General features: G+C 49.6%; 5 protein-coding genes across 5 annotated transcripts; 2 read left to right on the top strand and 3 right to left on the bottom strand.

Moving 5' to 3' along the window:
* Window positions 1-1,228: 1,228 nt before the first annotated feature.
* Window positions 1,229-3,710, top strand: I303_108580 (uncharacterized protein; the record flags this gene model as incomplete). The annotated part of the gene is made up of 8 exons (XM_065969870.1): window positions 1,229-1,432; window positions 1,503-1,646; window positions 1,864-1,926; window positions 1,992-2,132; window positions 2,187-2,417; window positions 2,549-2,742; window positions 2,804-2,943; window positions 2,998-3,710. The coding sequence occupies 8 exons, from the start codon at window positions 1,229-1,231 to the stop codon at window positions 3,708-3,710; spliced, it is 1,830 nt and encodes a 609-aa protein (XP_065825942.1).
* A 135-nt stretch (window positions 3,711-3,845) lies between these two features.
* I303_108579 (uncharacterized protein) lies at window positions 3,846-4,481 on the bottom strand (the record flags this gene model as incomplete). The annotated part of the gene is made up of 1 exon (XM_018410369.1): window positions 3,846-4,481. The coding sequence occupies one exon, from the start codon at window positions 4,479-4,481 to the stop codon at window positions 3,846-3,848; it is 636 nt and encodes a 211-aa protein (XP_018260178.1).
* Window positions 4,482-5,091: 610 nt separating this feature from the next.
* Window positions 5,092-6,921, bottom strand: I303_108578 (uncharacterized protein; the record flags this gene model as incomplete). The annotated part of the gene is made up of 10 exons (XM_018410370.1): window positions 5,092-5,172; window positions 5,232-5,308; window positions 5,392-5,480; window positions 5,532-5,601; window positions 5,654-5,754; window positions 5,819-5,933; window positions 5,991-6,099; window positions 6,157-6,228; window positions 6,305-6,447; window positions 6,513-6,921. 10 exons carry the CDS (start codon window positions 6,919-6,921, stop codon window positions 5,092-5,094), a joined length of 1,266 nt encoding a protein of 421 aa, XP_018260179.1.
* Window positions 6,922-8,717: 1,796 nt separating this feature from the next.
* Window positions 8,718-12,844, top strand: I303_108577 (uncharacterized protein; the record flags this gene model as incomplete). The annotated part of the gene is made up of 6 exons (XM_018410371.1): window positions 8,718-8,943; window positions 9,004-11,058; window positions 11,142-11,421; window positions 11,496-11,563; window positions 11,627-12,077; window positions 12,154-12,844. The coding sequence occupies 6 exons, from the start codon at window positions 8,718-8,720 to the stop codon at window positions 12,842-12,844; spliced, it is 3,771 nt and encodes a 1,256-aa protein (XP_018260180.1).
* Window positions 12,845-13,191: 347 nt separating this feature from the next.
* Window positions 13,192-17,161, bottom strand: I303_108576 (uncharacterized protein; the record flags this gene model as incomplete). Its single annotated transcript, XM_065969869.1, has 15 exons — window positions 13,192-14,141; window positions 14,213-14,279; window positions 14,361-14,486; window positions 14,563-14,768; window positions 14,832-14,919; window positions 14,982-15,049; window positions 15,106-15,148; window positions 15,220-15,279; window positions 15,343-15,490; window positions 15,559-15,801; window positions 15,855-15,953; window positions 16,018-16,133; window positions 16,204-16,662; window positions 16,743-17,082; window positions 17,142-17,161. The coding sequence occupies 15 exons, from the start codon at window positions 17,159-17,161 to the stop codon at window positions 13,192-13,194; spliced, it is 3,033 nt and encodes a 1,010-aa protein (XP_065825941.1).
* Window positions 17,162-17,320: the final 159 nt, after the last annotated feature.

Genomic DNA, 17,320 nt, shown 5'->3' with positions numbered 1-17,320 from the left:
TGACCTTCAATTTTGGTGGAAGCAGATATAGATAGGGTAGTCCTGGAATTGGATTGGATCGAGATAAGGATTCGAACTGGACGATTCATCGCCACACAGGTTTAGATCAAAATGAAAATCACATTAAGATTTAGATCGGCACTAACCGCAACCCATATCTTGGCAACTCATCATACAACTTAGATTCCATTGCCGCATGCATCACTTGCTCATCCTGGATTATCGGAATCAATCCAATCTCGATCGCAGGCTGATCATCGCGAAGGTCTTGGCATTTGCAGCTGACGGCAATCTGGACTCTGATGCTGCGTGGCTTGAATCCTTGCTGGTGACAGGATAGAACGTTCACACAGCCTGTCGTTGATCAGGCGCTTTCTCGCCTTCTTACAGTTGTGACCAGATCAAGCTGAAGGAGGGTCCCATGATGGTATGAGGTTGTCACGGAGAGGAGGTCGCTATGAACGTCCAGACCCGAGCAATACCTTCAGGTGCAGTGATGATGGTGGACACAGGCCACACCGGTAATTGCCGTCAAGCCGGCCAAGCCGCTAAAGTTGATGCTAGTTGGCGCCTCTCGTTCCAGCATGAGAGATAGATTGCGTTATCTATGATCGCCGATACGAGAGATGACGAGCAACGTGTTCTGATGATCGGTGTTCCAGTTCCTCGCATCATGCCACAAGAAAATGCCAAGTAGTCTAATCATATAAATGGGGGGCCAGCATGGCCGATATCCATGACATGTGTCCGATTCGGAGGCATGATGAATTCTTACACCGTGTTCTTTTGCAAGTGCAAACAATCTAAACAGCTACTAACCTAAATCTAGTGTAGTTCACTTTATCTCTCTTGTCGTCGGCATCAATTATCGTTCCGGAGCAACAAAGTTTATCCGCGAACACTACGCGCCGGTGCGTCATACGGCGCGACGTGCTGGCGGTCCAGCGATTTGACGCAAGATTGTGAGCTCAACGCGACGATTCCGAGAGATAGCCCAAAGCTCGTACTCATGCATACCTCGTTGCACATCACGGCTGGAGATGGGCGCTGAGCAGAGTGCGTTTGCGGTTCATGAGCCTGATTGCTCGCCTTGCATTATCAGCCTCGGACATTGTTAGATGATGTTGTTTGTTTTTTCGGCGCGTCATCGAATGCGGAGCCTGTATTATGTCGTTGGCTTTTATCGTCTACCAATGTGTCGATGCACGCGAAACCGCACGTCTGCTAGATGAACCCGCACGACATGATAGACCTAACTCTAGAATATCCCACACCGTCTTCGCAAGCTCCAGCTTCGTCCTCGGCCAGGTCGGAAGCCTCGGAATGGGATGCTGAAGGATCATATGCTAGTTCCTCGCTGAAATGGTACAAAAAGGTCAACAAGTACAATGGTCGCAGCGGACATCCATATGTATGCCAAGCAATTGCAGTGGTAAATCAAGTCACATGCACCATGATGATGGCTCTGAGCTTACACCCTGTGTCTTCCCGCTTTATTCCAGGATCCCAGTGAACCAGCATTGCGATATGAAGATGTTCAATTTTGGCCATATGTCGGCCCGTTAAATCCGTGGAAACCACCTAAGGGCATCGACGGGGACTGGGAGGAATACGATGGCACTGTTGCTCTCTGTACTCAGAGGAAGGTGAGCGCTACATGACACGTCCTCAAATCCTATTGCTTCTCTATTTCCTTCACTTGTTCGGCACTCAGTGCTTCCTAAGTGAACGGCTTCCTGCAAGACCTGGTTGCTTCAATGAGCAGATCGCGCTGCTTTCCCCGGGACACTGGTTTCTTGTGCTTTTATCATCTCCATCTCCAATCACGTGTTCAGGCGCTTCTGAGCTAACTGAAGCTGACAGATAGTTGTAGGAAGATGTACCGACAGCAATCCATGGAGGGTGTTATGGGAAATGGACATAGATGTGAGTTCGGATCGACCCGCGATCAGACGTACCATGCGGGCTGACGGGTCAAACATCTGAGATAGGATTACTTGTATACACTTGCTTGGACCTATCAATCCTTCACATGCCATCCGCTCCTCGTGGCCGCGGGGAGCAAAGGGCTCATCTATGTCATAGATGCGCTAAGCAAGCGATGTCTAAGGGTTCTAAGGGGGCATGGGGGTGTGAGTATTCCTCTGCTTTCTAATTGAGACGACCACTGACGTTAATCTGTATAGGCTGTATTACGGCTCGCCTCACACCCTTCACACCCACATATCATCGCCTCGACTTCATATGATACCTCGACCAGGATATGGAATATTTTGGGTTCTGACGTTCCACCTCTCCTGCCTGGAGAAAGATACAACGAGAACTTTCCCATGGGTGATGCGGATGAGGGGAATTGCCTCGTCGCTATACTTGTTGGTGAGGGCCGTGGGGGCCACAGAGGCTATGTTGCCGACGCCGTGAGTCAAGGTCCGCTTGAGCAGGGTGCTTTTATGCCCCATCCTCATCTGCTCCGTCGCTGCATGCAATCGCTCCTACCTACGTTTGCCTCAGAGCGGCAAGCTGAGATAGATGGCACAATGCTTCGCAGGCATTTCATCCGACAAAGAACGCCATGGCGACCGCGGGGCTTGACAGACAAGTCAAAATCTGGCCCTTGCCTGAACTTCCCAAAGCATCGATCAAGCCAATCCCGACACCCCGAGGATACCGAGCTAAACTCATTCACCTTCCGCTCTTTTCGACTAGTCGTCTACATGCTGACTTTGTAGACAATATCGAGTGGTAAGCCGACATTCCTCCCAATCAAGAAAGGACATGTATTGACAATCCTCTGATATGGTAGGTTGAACGAATACACTCTTATGAGTCGTGCAAGGCAAGAGGTTAAGATCTGGGAGTGGACCGGATTCTCCAGATTCTTCCGCCCTGGCGATCCGCATCCCAAGATCATGGAACCGTGTAGCGATGATCACACTGACTCGGGTGAGCTAGAGCCAGGTTCTCAACGCTCAAGGAATACCACTGACCATGATTCAGGTTCCTTCACGACAATATCTGTGTATCCCTTTGGATCAGATTGCTGGGCAATGAACGCGTCATTCCATCGGCAGTTTTCGCCCAGTCTCCAAGAGTCTGAATATCTCGAGAAGAGAGAATATCTAGTAACGGATCCGTTGGTCGCCCTTGTAGCTCATAGAACCGGTTCTCTTCTTCCGGAGATACTGCTGTTTAACCCGCTATTAGCTGAAGACGGGGACCCGCCGTCGCCAACAAAGGAGAAACGGGCCGGAAGTCGCAGGGATAGTACAAGCTCGAGCGACGGGGAATCTGAGGACGACTCATCAGCCAACATCTCGCTCGACAGTGAATCAAGAGCAGCGACCCAATCGGAGGAAGGTGATGAAACGAGTTCAATGGATGAATGGAGGCCAGGTTCCAGGCCGGGAGCCAGTCGACCGACTTCGTACAAGACCGTCGATGGGGAGAGAAAGGAGAATGGCTCCTCGACATCTTCGACATCAGCGGAAGGCAAGGGACCGAACGGTCCGCGGAGAAATCAATCGCTGGAGCCGTGGCGATTAGTGGCGACGGACTATCAAGCTTTGGTCAGACTGCAGAGTAGGAAGGGTGTGAGACTTTTTGCGGATGGTACAAATTTATGCAATGTCGCCATCTCGCCTAGAGGTGCGGAATGGATCTTGGGCGTCGGACAGCCTTGTACGGTGTTTGTGTGGAAGATAGACATGTAAATTGTAGTGATGCATGATGCTACTGAGGGCACTACGCTCTTAGATTTTGTTACTTATCTATCCGATCCACCCATTAGTCACCTGGTCTGCATAATGCTCAGATTAAGAGTTCACCCAGGACAGACCGCTGTGCGCCTATCGCGCTCCAGCGACTAACCATTTCTTCTGGATTCCCATAGAATCTTCTTGTAAGATCCCATGATCCAGCTGACCCCTCTCTAGCTCTTCGTTCATACCTAACTCCTTCTCCCGCGCCGCACCGTCAATCTTGATCGTGGGGCTTGGGATAGGAGAAGACTTCCTGTTTGGCGATGCCAACGGCGATGGGAGGGGACTCATCTCAAGGTTCGCAGTAGGATTAGGACTCTTAGGTGATGTGAAGAAGGGTGTAGGGGGTCTGAATTTCTTGAGACCAAGACTGTTCTTATCAGGCATGATATCGTCCATTGAGGATAAGGAAAAGGAGACGGCCTTCTTCTTGTGTCTACCTTGCGCACCGCCTGCACCAGGTAAAGGCAGTTTCTGGGCGGAAGTTCTTGATTTGGGCAAAGAAGATGGCGTGACCGTGATGCTGGGCACGCTGAGGTATCCGGGGGACGGGAGGGGTGAATCGAGTGACTCCGAAGTTGATACTTGAGGAGGAGGGATGGTACCGTTAGCTTGACCCTCTTGGTCGGCAGTGGATGTGGAAGTGAGGATGGGTTGTTTGTATATGATCAACAAAGTGAGAAGGAGGAAAGCGATGTCCACTGATGAAGCGAGAAAATCCATTTTGACGACGAAGGGTCGTGTTTTACTGGTACAGGCGAGTACTTGACAGTACGAGTCTCTAATCAGGGAGCAGCGGTTCAGCCTGAAATGTTATGTCTCTTTGACGACAAGCGCTGATTTTTATATAGGTTTGTCTTTTGTAAGCTTTACACTCTGACTTTTGTTTGATGTTATTGAGACTTTTTTTTGGGGGAATCGGAAAGCTTTCGTCAGGAGGAATGCCTGCGGCAGCGATTAAAGTAGCGAGCCAAGCAGCCAAACAAGTCAGTAGAAACTGATGGTTTTGTGTCATGATGTAAAGGATGGTCAGCAAAGAGCATACCAGGGGTTACCGGATGAAAGGAAGCAACTTGTTCCAGATTCCAGTAATGTACTTTGATAGTCTGATCGGAAATGACGTCTTCCAGACCCCTCTACTCTGGTCGAAACACGTCTGATATCGATGTGTTTGAGTTTCGCATTCATCTTGAGAGTTTCTGATGCATCGTCAAACTTCAAGGCCAATGTGAGAAAGATGTGGTTTTGAGATCGTCATGACTTAAAGGATTCACAACCTCGCGGACATGCAGTATCTTATGCATCGGAGTACTGCGTGTGCTTGTCTGCTGTGTTAACGTCGCTTGGCGCCATCCAGTATCCTCCAGAGATCAGCGACCACCTGTCGGTCGGTGTGCCTCTTGTTGCGATCGATCTAATATACGGACCGGCGTGAGCTGTGGGACCAACGACGAACGTGTAACGAGAGCTCACCCTCATCTCAGTCACATTCCAATCTTTTACTGTCGGATTCGCGGGTTCATTACTCCACTGAAAGTATACACCCTTAACTGTAATATTACCCAAAGTCAGGCGGCCAGACCATCAGGGACGATGCTGAGGCGATTGACGAAATTGAGATCGTGTGACTTACCATTTCGAAAGAGCATTCTGGGGTCTTGCCATTTATAAGGCTTAAATTGCCATGCTTGACCTGTCGTTACTACACATATCACTCGGTCCCTACAGATTGCAATCAGCTATGATGATTTTATACATTGTTTCTGAGCTCACCAGGCGTCCTGTCCGAATTTTTGCAAAGCATCCACTCCGTCCACAACGTAATACTTGCTAGTGATATACCCTACGATCAGACCGTTAGCACAGTGCAGTATGACCTCGATGAGCATACACACCATGAGGACCACTCCTTTTCCTGAGTATGGCAACCACGTCCTCCGCTTTGGCATTTCCTTGCGCGGCTTCATTCTGCCTAGCGACATCTGACGGCTCGAATCTAAGTCATTTGGATGAGCTATCTGAGCTCATATATGAAAGCTCAAGAACCAGGTCCAACTTACATTCCTTGTTCCAGGAATTTCTTCACGTTCCACATGGTCAACAGAGAAGTAGGAGCAGAGGATATTATTATGATAGGATGCGTTGATCTGGCTTTCTTGGCACCCATCGGTGGTCCTGCATAATCTCGTCCCGTCAACATGATTCTCAACTCCCCTCTATCAAGTGACATACCTGCTTGTTGCTGAGCCTGCGCAGCAGCTTTACTAGCCCCTTTGTCGAACGAGCCTCTCAAAGCTCGTATTTTATCCACCATGACGGTTTTGAGGAAGCTCTCGAAATTCTATGGATATTAGAGTTAGCTACTTAGATTCCAAGGCAACAAGGCGGTGAGGCTCACATTGACCTTTCCACCTCCCGACGAGCGGAGGACCGAATTTCTATCTCTCAACTCCACTTCCTCTGCCCTCAGCTACACCAGAACTATCAGTGAACAGAACAGGCTGTAATCGTCATGCTCTTGGCCGCATTTCGCAGCCTGTACCCACCTTCTTACAAAACTCCCTGTCTGCGGCATCTACCTCGTATTTCCTCTTCGCCTGTGCTGCAGGCTTCGAGGGTCCCGCTTCCGACGACTGCAATGCCGAAGGAAGAGCCTCTGCCGTAGCTGACGCCGCTGTTGTGCTTTGGCCTGACGAATAGATCAGATCAGATCAAACAGCCTTTTCAACAGGGATTGGATGAATTCAAGCTCACCAGCCTCAGCTTGCTGTCCTTTGCTCAATATCCTCCCCGTAGCTTCGCTTTCTCCCGTCAGGTACTCCACCACACCTCTTCTATCCGTTATAGCTACATAACCCACTCCACCCGCCTGACCGTTCATCAGATAATCCCTAACACCACTTTCCCTCTCATTCCAGGCTAACCACAGTTGACCAATATTGTAGAACTCATCCTTGGACCCTGCTTTCGATGCATAACGTGTCGGCGTGTCCTTCGGTATACTTGTTGGTGAGTCTGTCAAAGGTGTGACAGGAGGGAAGGATATGAAGGATGCTTCGCCCAGCGAAGAAGCGGCAGACGAAGAGGACGTTAGGAGGGTTGGGAAGGTAGACGAGATTATCGATTGACGAAGAAGATCCAGCGGATCAGTGGATGTCGCCATGTTGTGCAAAGCGAATTCAGTCCTCTGCTCCTGACCGGCTGGACGTATGGAGTTAAGATTGTATATTTTGAATTGATGAAGCAGGCAGAGCAGTAAGATGATGGGATTTGAAGGCTCAATATGTTCCAAAGAAGCGCGAGTTGCAAGGACGTCTCAATAGCAACGGAATCAAAATTCAGCCTGTGCCTGAGCTGAAGCAGTGGCTTCCTCTGCATCTATCTCCTTGTTACACCAGATGCACGTATATATGCGGACTTGCGACCCACTCGTCATCCTCCGCTGATGATCTACATACTGCCTGACGAGGACGAATCAGCTTCCACCTTTGGAAGGACACCTCGCAGCTTGACCAAATTCTTTCGGGTCGGATCCTCTCGAGACTAGTTAACATTGTGGGCTTCGTCTCTTCTGCGATGTGAAGGAACTTGACCTTCATGTCGCATAACCTTCTCAAGACAGGGTTTAGCGCATCAAACAACATCAAAGGGTCGTCAAGCTACCCATTAGCAGTGCCCGCATTATCGTTCACTGACCTCTGTCAATCGCCCGAGATCCGTGTCTAGTATCTTATCGTAACGTGCTACCGATCGCAATCGGAGCGCAATGTTTAAAAGCTGCAACGAAACAGACCATCAGGTCTAAGATAGGATCGTCAGTCTACAACCTGTCAGCTATGGTAAGTAGAGTTTCGAGTGAAGCCAAAAAAGCGGTTGTGCATAATTCCTTTTGGTGATATGCGACAAGTATGTGAGATAAAAAGTCAGTGGAACAGGGCTGCTGATGGTGGTGTCACATCAGTCGATCTTGTGCATTCTTAGACGTCCTTTGTCGTCTTATCGCTACGCAGTGTGATTCATCTCTCGACTCGCAAGGCCTAATGGAGTGACGAGGTATGTCAGCGACGAAGTGAAGCAGTGCGGCATCAATGCGGTCATCGGATAATCGTTCACTTCCAAGCTTGTCGTAGGAGTTGCGCTGCTTGTGCAGGGGCACATAGCTTATGGTGAGGCGCACTATGTGGAGCGCTGACCAATGTGTCGCTACCTGTCAGCACTCATGTGAGTAAACGTTCATGTCTATGCCTATGCCTATGCATATGCTGGCTTGTCTATCACATGAAACCCGTCTTTGTCCGATAGGAGTAAATTCCTTATAGGCTTGTAGGCGCTATTGCCGATATTGGTTATGCGCTGGATCACGTAAATAGACTGTTACCCTGAATCCTCCTAAGCTAACAGAGCGGAGATGCAAATCTGCAATCTGCAATCTGCCAGATACATACTTTCTTGTGCGCGCTATCTATCTAAGCTATCTCATACTTGAACTGCTCCGATCGCCTCTTGGTACCTTCTGCTTACTACTGTACACATCACCATCGCTTGTCTCACCCTTGTCATCTGCCTTTATCTCGCAATCCTGACACCTATCGACTGCTCTTTGTACCGGCGGCATCAAATTTGACAGGATCACCTCGGTCTTGACCTGCATGGTTATTTTACCGTGTTTTTAAGGGATAAGGGATACAAGAGACAGATAAATGTTCAATCCCTCCTACCTCGCTTAGAAGACAACAAGCAATTAACTTCTAACGAACCCATACGCATCATACACATCAACTACCAGGTCTAGACCTCAATTCTTCCATCAAGCTGAGTTCCGCCCGACGAGATCCGTCCCCGACACCAACAACCTCATTTCACTTATCATCAATCTTTCTCTCTACCTTGCACAAGCACATCATCGTTCGACCCGTACTTCGCTCTTGGACTTGCCGACTTCGATGATCATTGACAGCGATGCCCAAGAATAACGGCCCTCTGCAAATCCGGCTGACGGAGCCGGTCATTTTCCTCAAAGGTCCCTCGACTGGATTGGACTTCCGAGGTCGACCTCAAGCTGTTAGACAAGATGGTCAACCCGCTATAGTCAGAGGGCTATTGACATTGCGTCTGACCAAACCCACGAGGATAAGAAGTATAAGTATCAAGCTCGAAGGAAAGGCAAGGACGGAATGGCCTGAAGGTGAGCAATGATCTGGTCGAAGGCTGTGATGTTTGTTTTAAGCTGAGCTCGACCATGTAGGTATTGGATCTAAACGGATGGACACATCGGAAGAACACGTTATACTCTCTGAGCAGACCGTCTTTTTCAATGCTATTCATAATGATTCGTCACGATCGCGCTCGGCCCGACGAGCTCTCTCTGTCGGACCTGGAGTGAGGGTTGGGCATGAAGATGAGGAGATAGACGATGAGCATGATCTGAATGGCATACCAGGAGATGGAGATGATCTAGATGACTGGCTGAATATCGGTAGACCACGGGAGGGTCGCTCAGGAAATATGATTCGAAGTAGTAGTGCCATGCCTGGTACCCATGACAATCACCTATGGCATAGGGATGGCTTCTCCAGACGACCAAGTTTCGACAATGCTCAACCACAATCAACCAGGTCATCATTATTAGACATATCCAACTTGAACATCCAAGAAAGAGGACCTTCTCCCGCTTACACGCCTCACGCTTCTCCACCTCGTCATTCGATCGGTCTTCCGCCATCGAGGCCATCTTCCCTACGACAGAGTAATCCCGCTACATCATCTCGTGAACCTGCCCTATCCCCAATCGTGTCAGCTGCGCCATCCCAGAACACGTCCGAAAGAGGTGACAGCGCTGAAGCGGAACACCGGCGTGCGGTTCATACTCAAGGCACGGACCTCTCCACGGACCCTGTACAGGAGGGACATGTATGGTCACCTTCCTTGCCCCTCAATAATCCAGCTACGACGGAAGAGGGATTCGATTTCGCAACCCCCTCGCCTGCCTTAAGGCCTATTCTGAATTCACGCAACTCTCACAATAGTACCGGAGCAGGGGAAGTCAGGTTTCAAGACCCACCGCAGGAAGGAACAGCCGTTGAGGCTTCGGAGTCTACCGAAACCGAATCTAAGGGGCCGGACAATGGTGTGACAGAAGCTTCATCTACAAATGAAGAACCCACGGTCCCTCCGCCATCTGCTGGTCCATCAAGTGCCGGTGGCAACAGAGCAGCATCTGTCCGGACCATGAATTCCCAAGCATCGGCTTCGTCCGCATCCTTGGCGCTATCATCGCACGAGAACAGCAACACTGCTGCTGCTGAAGCCCATCCGTCGGGCGTACAAGCAGTATCAGTCGTGAACACTGCTCACAACACCTCTGTCAACTCTGCTCCTCCGTCTATTCGCCAACGATCCTCTACAGACACATTGGCCAACGCAAATCATGTGTCGGGGAACGAGTCTTCCAGCCCAAGTGCCTCGAGGAGGACAAGTACAATATCTAGCTCGAATCGACAAGTGTCCGAGACTTCTGTTAGCAATCTCGCCAGGCAAGACTCTCAGCCTTCCATCACTAGACAAGGTCGAACGTCAAGAACGGGCAGCGCATCGACTATAGTAGAAAGTCCAGGAGCTATCTCTAGTGCATCGCACGTGAACCTTCCTTCCGCTCTGCGGAACTCATCTCGAAATCAGAGGACAGTCAGCGGGACGCCGTCTCTTTCGTCAGCACCTAGTCTACAGCACCTGAGGAACTCGTCAAGTACGCACAGAGATCCTTCTGAGGATAGCCGTGGCAGGAAAAGCTCGAAGTTCAGCCTGGCTGCTACACTGAGGGGGATCAGTCGAGATGTGAAGGATAGCTTCCACCACAGTAGAGGCTCGTCCAAGAGTCGATCAAGGCGTCCTAGTCCTGACCGAGCGGGAGATAGTGGATTTAGCGATAGACCACCTTTACCCAACGCTTCGTCAAGTAACAATTCGATCAGCATGTCAAGACAGGGTAGTTTCACCGATGGTACCGTTAGAAGAGGTGGAAGCAGGAACCCTTCCCATCACGGAACTGACGATTTCCAGCCCCCCTACGGTAGGGGTGGAGCTGGATCGGCGTCTGCAACTCGAAGGAGCAGGTCACGAGATAGGACACCCAGCACGGCAAGAGTGAGGGACGATGACGACGAGAGAAGCAGAAGTCGAGCAAGAGGTAGACATATGGGCATGAAAGTTCTGACGGACAAGCTAGGTCTGGGGGAACATGATGATCATCATGGTCACGGGCACGGGGAGGACGTCCATAAGTGGAAAGAATTCCGCAAAGGTGAGTCTACCTCTTTCGTCTGCAACTACTTCCCCGCGAACACTGAAGCAAACCCTGATAATTCGATAATTTGGCTACCACAGGGACCTATAATTATCCCATATCTTTCCCAATCCCTGTCACAGCACCCCCTACTATCCATGCCGAATTTGGCTCGGTCGTTTACCGACTCAAAGCTAGTGTCATACGTGTTGGAGCTCTGACGCCCAACTTGACGGAGGATATGGAGATCACCATGATTGCCCAGCCGCAGGAAGACGATATGGAGGAAACCGAGAATGTCATAGTGGAAAGGCAGTGGGAGGAGCAGATGCGATATCAGATCACGCTTGGAGGCAAGGCTTTCCCCATAGCTGGTACAATGTGAGTTCATATCGACAATCCACCTATCAGGGCAGTAACTCCTGTATGGCTGACCACCATGGTGATCATGATAGACCGATCAGTATCAGATTGATGCCCCTGCTGAAGTGCAAGATCCACCGACTGACTGTCGCTCTGGAGGGTGAGTCTTTACGTGACCCCCTATCGCTCTCGCGTTGATCCCAGCTAATCAAACGTTATGCAGAGAAAACGGATTACTTTGCTCAGGAACGTAAAGTTGCACGACACGAGACCCCTAAGCGATTCGTTTTGCTCTTCATCAAACAGCCGGACTACAAAGAAAGAATCGAACCACTGTTGCCTATCATCTCAGATGATCCTAATGCAGCGGAGCAATCGCCTATTGCGGAGATGGCGCGTCAAGCCGCGATCAATAACCCCAACCCGGACGTTTTCGACTTGGACAGGGATCCGAACGACTCGATGTATGCACAGCTGATGGAACCTACTGGACCGTGGCATCTTGAAAAAGAATTACACGTGCCGGACTGCACATCAAAAGTCAAATTCACAACCAAACACGAACAAACCAATATCACAGTGGGACATTGGTTGAAAGTCACTATCAGGGTGGAGAGGGGCGACGATGAGGCGTTGGACGCAAAGGGCAGAAGGAAACAATTTGATATTATCATGTGAGTGATCCCGCTGTCATTCTAGAGGGATCTACCTATTGCTTCGACTAACACTGCTTGTGATCTGTCTAAACAGCGAGACTCCGATCAAGATCTTAGATTGTCGAGTCAACCCTCAATGGAACTCCCTTCCAACGTACAGCGTACTAAGCAGAGGTATCATGACTTCTCCCGGGGTCTGTTCTGTACACGGAACGAAATCGACTTCCAATACTACCAACGCTACTCGAGAGACCAATAATTTGATTTCCAGCTCTTCGTCGACGGCGATCCCACATGCGGAAGGATCAAGCCATATACGTAGAAGGGGAGGATGCGACCCACACCCACACCCACACGGAAGCTCCAGTAATATGGTCGGTGGTAGTGGCAGCGGGAATGCAAATGGGAATGTGGAAACGGGAGAAGATACTTTATTGGAGAGGAATATAGTGTATGACAGGTTGATGTCTGGACAACAGACTGAGACGGGGGAAGTACCTCCAAGTTACGGTGAAGCGCTTGCTGCTGCCGCTGAAAATCCAAGAGGACGTACTCGGTTCAACCCTAATCACAACGGTCACGGTGATGGTAATGGTAACATAGCTAATGGCGTGACATCGAAATCGACACGTGATTTCGGATCTGGATCGAGACCTGGATCACAGCCTCAGTCTAGGAGTGTGAGTCGAGTGAGGGCGTCGGAAACGGATGATCATTCGTCGGGCCAGATTGTGTTCAGTACGAGAGGAAGTTCGGGGAGTAGGAGTCGATCTAGAGTTAGGTAGAAGGGATCATCAGCCTGGATGTTGTCTTGGATTTTAACTTGGTACTCAATCGGAAATGTTTTCGTTGGCTGTCTTTGGTCCTCGTCGATAGAATAGATACATGTAATGTAATAGTACAATCATTGTGCGATCCAAATATAATGTGTCTTGCCTTGGCTTGCCGATCAACTCCGCAGCGACCAGGAAAAAAAAAATCCGATGCATGGCTATAATCAAATACAACAACAGGAGAGGACAGCAGCAAAAGCAACGCCATGTAAACCAGACACTCAATATTGCAGGTCTCTTAAGCGAGACCGAATAGTAATACAACTGCAATACAATGAATACAACTGATCGATGTTGGACTATGACCGTACACCTATTCTCCTGGAAGCCAATTTTATCCTCGATCGCAGTGAGAGCGGCTTCACCACCTTGTTGCCGATCTCCTCCTTCCTGGAATTAATCTTGTCCCGCTTGACATCAATCCTCTTGGCCCGCTTTCGGGGTTTCCTCTCGAATTCGGGTTTGAATTTGGGAGTACTGTGATTACGCACATCGAGGGTCGACCAATCTATAGATGAGATAAGCCGTTTCGCGGGGGAGATATTGGCGGGCTGCGAGATTTTACGTTGAGGTGATTTGCGCGGTGTATGGGGTGCTTGGGCTGAGGCTGATGCTGGGGCTGGGGCTGAGACGGAGGCGAGGGGTAAGGGAGGTCCGAGGATAATTCGGTTTTGCTCTGGATTCTGCACTTGAGGTAGAGGTTGAGGTCGAGATCGAGGTGGCGATGCAGTGGTCCGAGGTATGGGTGGGGCCTCATGGAAAGGTTCGTCGAGATTCTGTACTTCCAGCCTTTCGTTCGCTTCATGAGCTTGAGGATTGGACGCTATGCGCGTGCGAGGCGAAGCATACGTATTGTCTGATATCAGGGCAGCCAAATTCTGCCCAGCTTCCCCTTCACCCGGGTCTGTCTTCTCCTTCTCAGGCAATCGAAAAGGCACGCCTTTGAGCGCCAATGGCGAGGTAGGAGCATCATCGTGAGGTCGACGATGCGTGTCTCGCAGTAAAGCGAGATTGGGTTCAGACATGACTCGTTTAGGTGAAGTGGGTGATTTTGCTTTAGGAGAAATTGGAGAAGTAGGCGAAATAGGGGAAAACGATTGCGGTTTATCGATCAGATTGATCGTTGAATGCGATCTCCACATCGCTCGAATCGAATCTTCCCCTGAAGGCGGAGAATAAGGTGAAGTGGCGGGAATATTGTATCCCAATGATTGATGAGCTGTTTTGATTAGATCCTGGGCTGATAAAGCTGAATAAAACCAAGATGAATGATACACAAGTAAGCCCTTGCGCTTGAGCAAGATAATCTCGGCTACTCACCATCGACCCATTGTCTTTCAGACGGTTCGTATATCTTCTGCAGACGGGGCCAACGGAGCTCGTAATACTAATTCAAAAACGATTATCAATGGTACGTCGATAACCTTTGCCCCTTATATTAACATCACGACATCGTAGGGAGACTCACGGCCGATCCGGGCAATTTCTGGAATCCAGCACCCATCACTTCTGCGCATAAAGGCTTTTCGAACAGTACTGATGGAGGTATCATCCCTTTTTGCAGCGTGTATGTCCATGACAATCCGATAAGCCGCTTCGAGAAGACAATTGTCAGTGATCTGCCAAATCCGGCGAACTTTGCTAATCCATGAAATCGGCGCCAGACTCACTCGCTTGAATGGATCATCTTTGTCGAAAGGTTTATTTCCCCATCTACCATACCTTAGGCACTCATTATAGTACTCCAGCTGTGTCCTGTCTGGCCCATATGAGACTCTGAACAGAATCTCAAAGTGGGGAAGCTCTTTCCGCGAAGTCACACGGGCAGCATTAGTCAAGACTCCAAGATAAAATGTCGTGAAGACCGATGTATCGACTATCAAGGAATAGACATGAGCCATTTTCGTTCTCAAATCAGCATTGAGCGCTTCAAACTGACCTCTCAGCTCCCGAGCACGATCAATGTCCCAGCCCGCTCCTAGCAAGACGAGATCTATACAGTCACCCAGGTTCGGTATGTAATCTTTCTGCGTCTCGAACAGAAGTCAGCTTTGATCGCGAGAAGGTAATAACAAGCAATTCCACTGACCTTGAGCTTGACCCACTGCCAGCGCATATTGGTATATGTTGAGTTCGAGGCTTTGAGGACTAGGCCCTCTACAAATATCACTCACATCAGCATTTATGTGATGTAGAGGGTAGGGGTGACTTACCTTCGTGATGTTCGTTGCTGCGACGAAAGGCTTCTTCCAGGGACTGCAGCAGCATTGCATCAGCTTTCTGCCTTGTGAATCGTGCCTTGTAGATCGAGCAGATGTCTCGCTCACCTGTATGGCTGTTTGTCTATTGAGTCCCAACGATATACGAGTCCGTTCGGCTAAGCGTGACTGGTCATTCAGGGCCAGGTGAGAGAGCTTTCTGGGCCTCAGCAAAATTGAAAAGCAACTGACAAATCCTCGGATAGGCCTGATAGTCTGCTCCAACAACGTCCGCCGCTCTTCGTATCGTCTATGGAGAAGACTTTGTCCATTCAAGTATAGGATGTCGAAGAAGACCAGGCAAAGATGCCGGCTCGAGCGTTTTGGAAAGGCGTTGTCACTGTAATTGTCGGACGTCAGCGACCATCCTTGATCGATCTGTGCCGGAGATCGTTGAATCCGACAAACTGGATCTGATTATGTGCTTCAGTCGTCACACCAGCAAGACCAAGCCACCAGAACTCCTCGATACCCGGTTCTCGGCCGCCTTCCCTAGAAGACTCGTTGTACGGGACGACTTCCGCTTCGAGGATGATCGATGATACTCCCTTGCCCTTCGGTGTTTGTGGGGAGTCCGCGATTCTGGGTTCAAGAGCAGGATGGATTGGCAAGTGCCCCGGTAACGGAAGATTGAGCGAAGCCAGGATAATTCTGTCCGCGAATCAGCCAGCAGCTGCTGACACGATTTGTGGTCGTCGACTTACGAGTGTGTGTTCAGTCTGTCTTGTGTGCTATCTCGTGTCGACTTGCTGAATATCTTGATACTAGGCTCTCCTTCCGGACAGGTTACGTGTATCTGCAGCCTAAAGCGACGCCACGCATCAGTCCTCATCTACACTTACCAAGGAAATGAGGACTCTGATTTACCGATACCCATCGTATTTCGTTTCCGCCCATATCTCTTGGGCCTGTGACCCATACTTCGTACCAGTGAATTCATTGAGTGCATCTGAGATAGACCGCCCTTTCCGGCATTTGGGTATCTGCCACACGTTCTTGAGCTCTCACGTCAAGAATATGAGAATGGGAGGATGTGAGAACCCGAGAGCTTACCTTGACATTGGTGCCGAGAAGTGGGCCAGTCATGACTATGCCTTCTTGTAGTCCGTTGTCGAGGCTCTCAATTATGTCGGCACAAACGTCGATATTGCCCCTCCCACCATTGTAGAACTCCCATATCCTCTTGTCCCAAGTGATCATCGCATCACGTAAAGTCAGTTGATCAGGGCCGGTGTTAGACTTCATACGCAGCATTGTTGTCGGGTTACGTATCGGTAATTTAGGTAGAGGGTTGAGCAGAGGACGCAGATCTCGTAAGATGATCTGGGTCAAGACGCATAAGCCGTAAGGTGATAGACCAGATTCTCGATATAGTATGGACAATATGGTCTGGGGCGATCTGAAGGTAGTCGGAAGTTGCGATAGTTGGGAGAAGGAAGAACTGGTTGCGAGCTCGTCTAACAGTAGATCAACCTCTCGAATGGTCAATTTCGATTTATGGCTCGACGAAGACTGGGAGGACTTTGGTCAGCTTGTGGCATTGTATTCTGATCGATTGATTGACGGAGGACGGACCCCAATTGACTACTCACCCTGTCTCGCATAGCCAGCTCGACTTCTTTACCTAGACATCCCGTTCCACTATCATTGCCTTCCCATGAAACGCAATCCCATTTTCCCAGCCCTCTCACACCTAAAATCCTCTCTAGTTCCAAAGCCAGCTTGGACTCCTTCAGACCATACCTTCTCCGTGAGCCTTCATGCGGGAATAAAAGTCGGAAAAGGTGTTTACCAGTTCCCGGGGAAAACGGCTTGGCGAGGTGATTAAGCCATGATTGGAAGATCTTTTGAGGTGCCAATGCTTTGGACACCTTGGTAGCTGTCTGAGGCGACCTTGGAGGGTTCCCAAGATGATACACCAGCTTGGCAAAGCTTCGATACCAGGAATCAGCTATCTGTCGTTCGAGCCGTGCATGATGAACGTCACTCACCTCTCGAAAGGAATATCCATTGTCACCGTTCCTCTACCATGATACCGTTTTGCCTTCGGATGCACTGATACATATGCGGAGGTAAGAAGGTAAGGATGATATTTACAAGACACCGAAAGTGCTTTCTAATTCGCAAGCTGCGTTTGAAGATGTGAAGTACTCGACTGACAAAGGAAAAG

Source organism: Kwoniella dejecticola, chromosome 11 (genome assembly GCF_000512565.2).
Source record: "Kwoniella dejecticola CBS 10117 chromosome 11, complete sequence".
Taxonomy (NCBI): domain Eukaryota; kingdom Fungi; phylum Basidiomycota; class Tremellomycetes; order Tremellales; family Cryptococcaceae; genus Kwoniella; species Kwoniella dejecticola.
The sequence above is the reverse complement of the archived record's forward strand: the minus strand, read 5'-3'. Positions and strand labels throughout refer to the sequence as shown.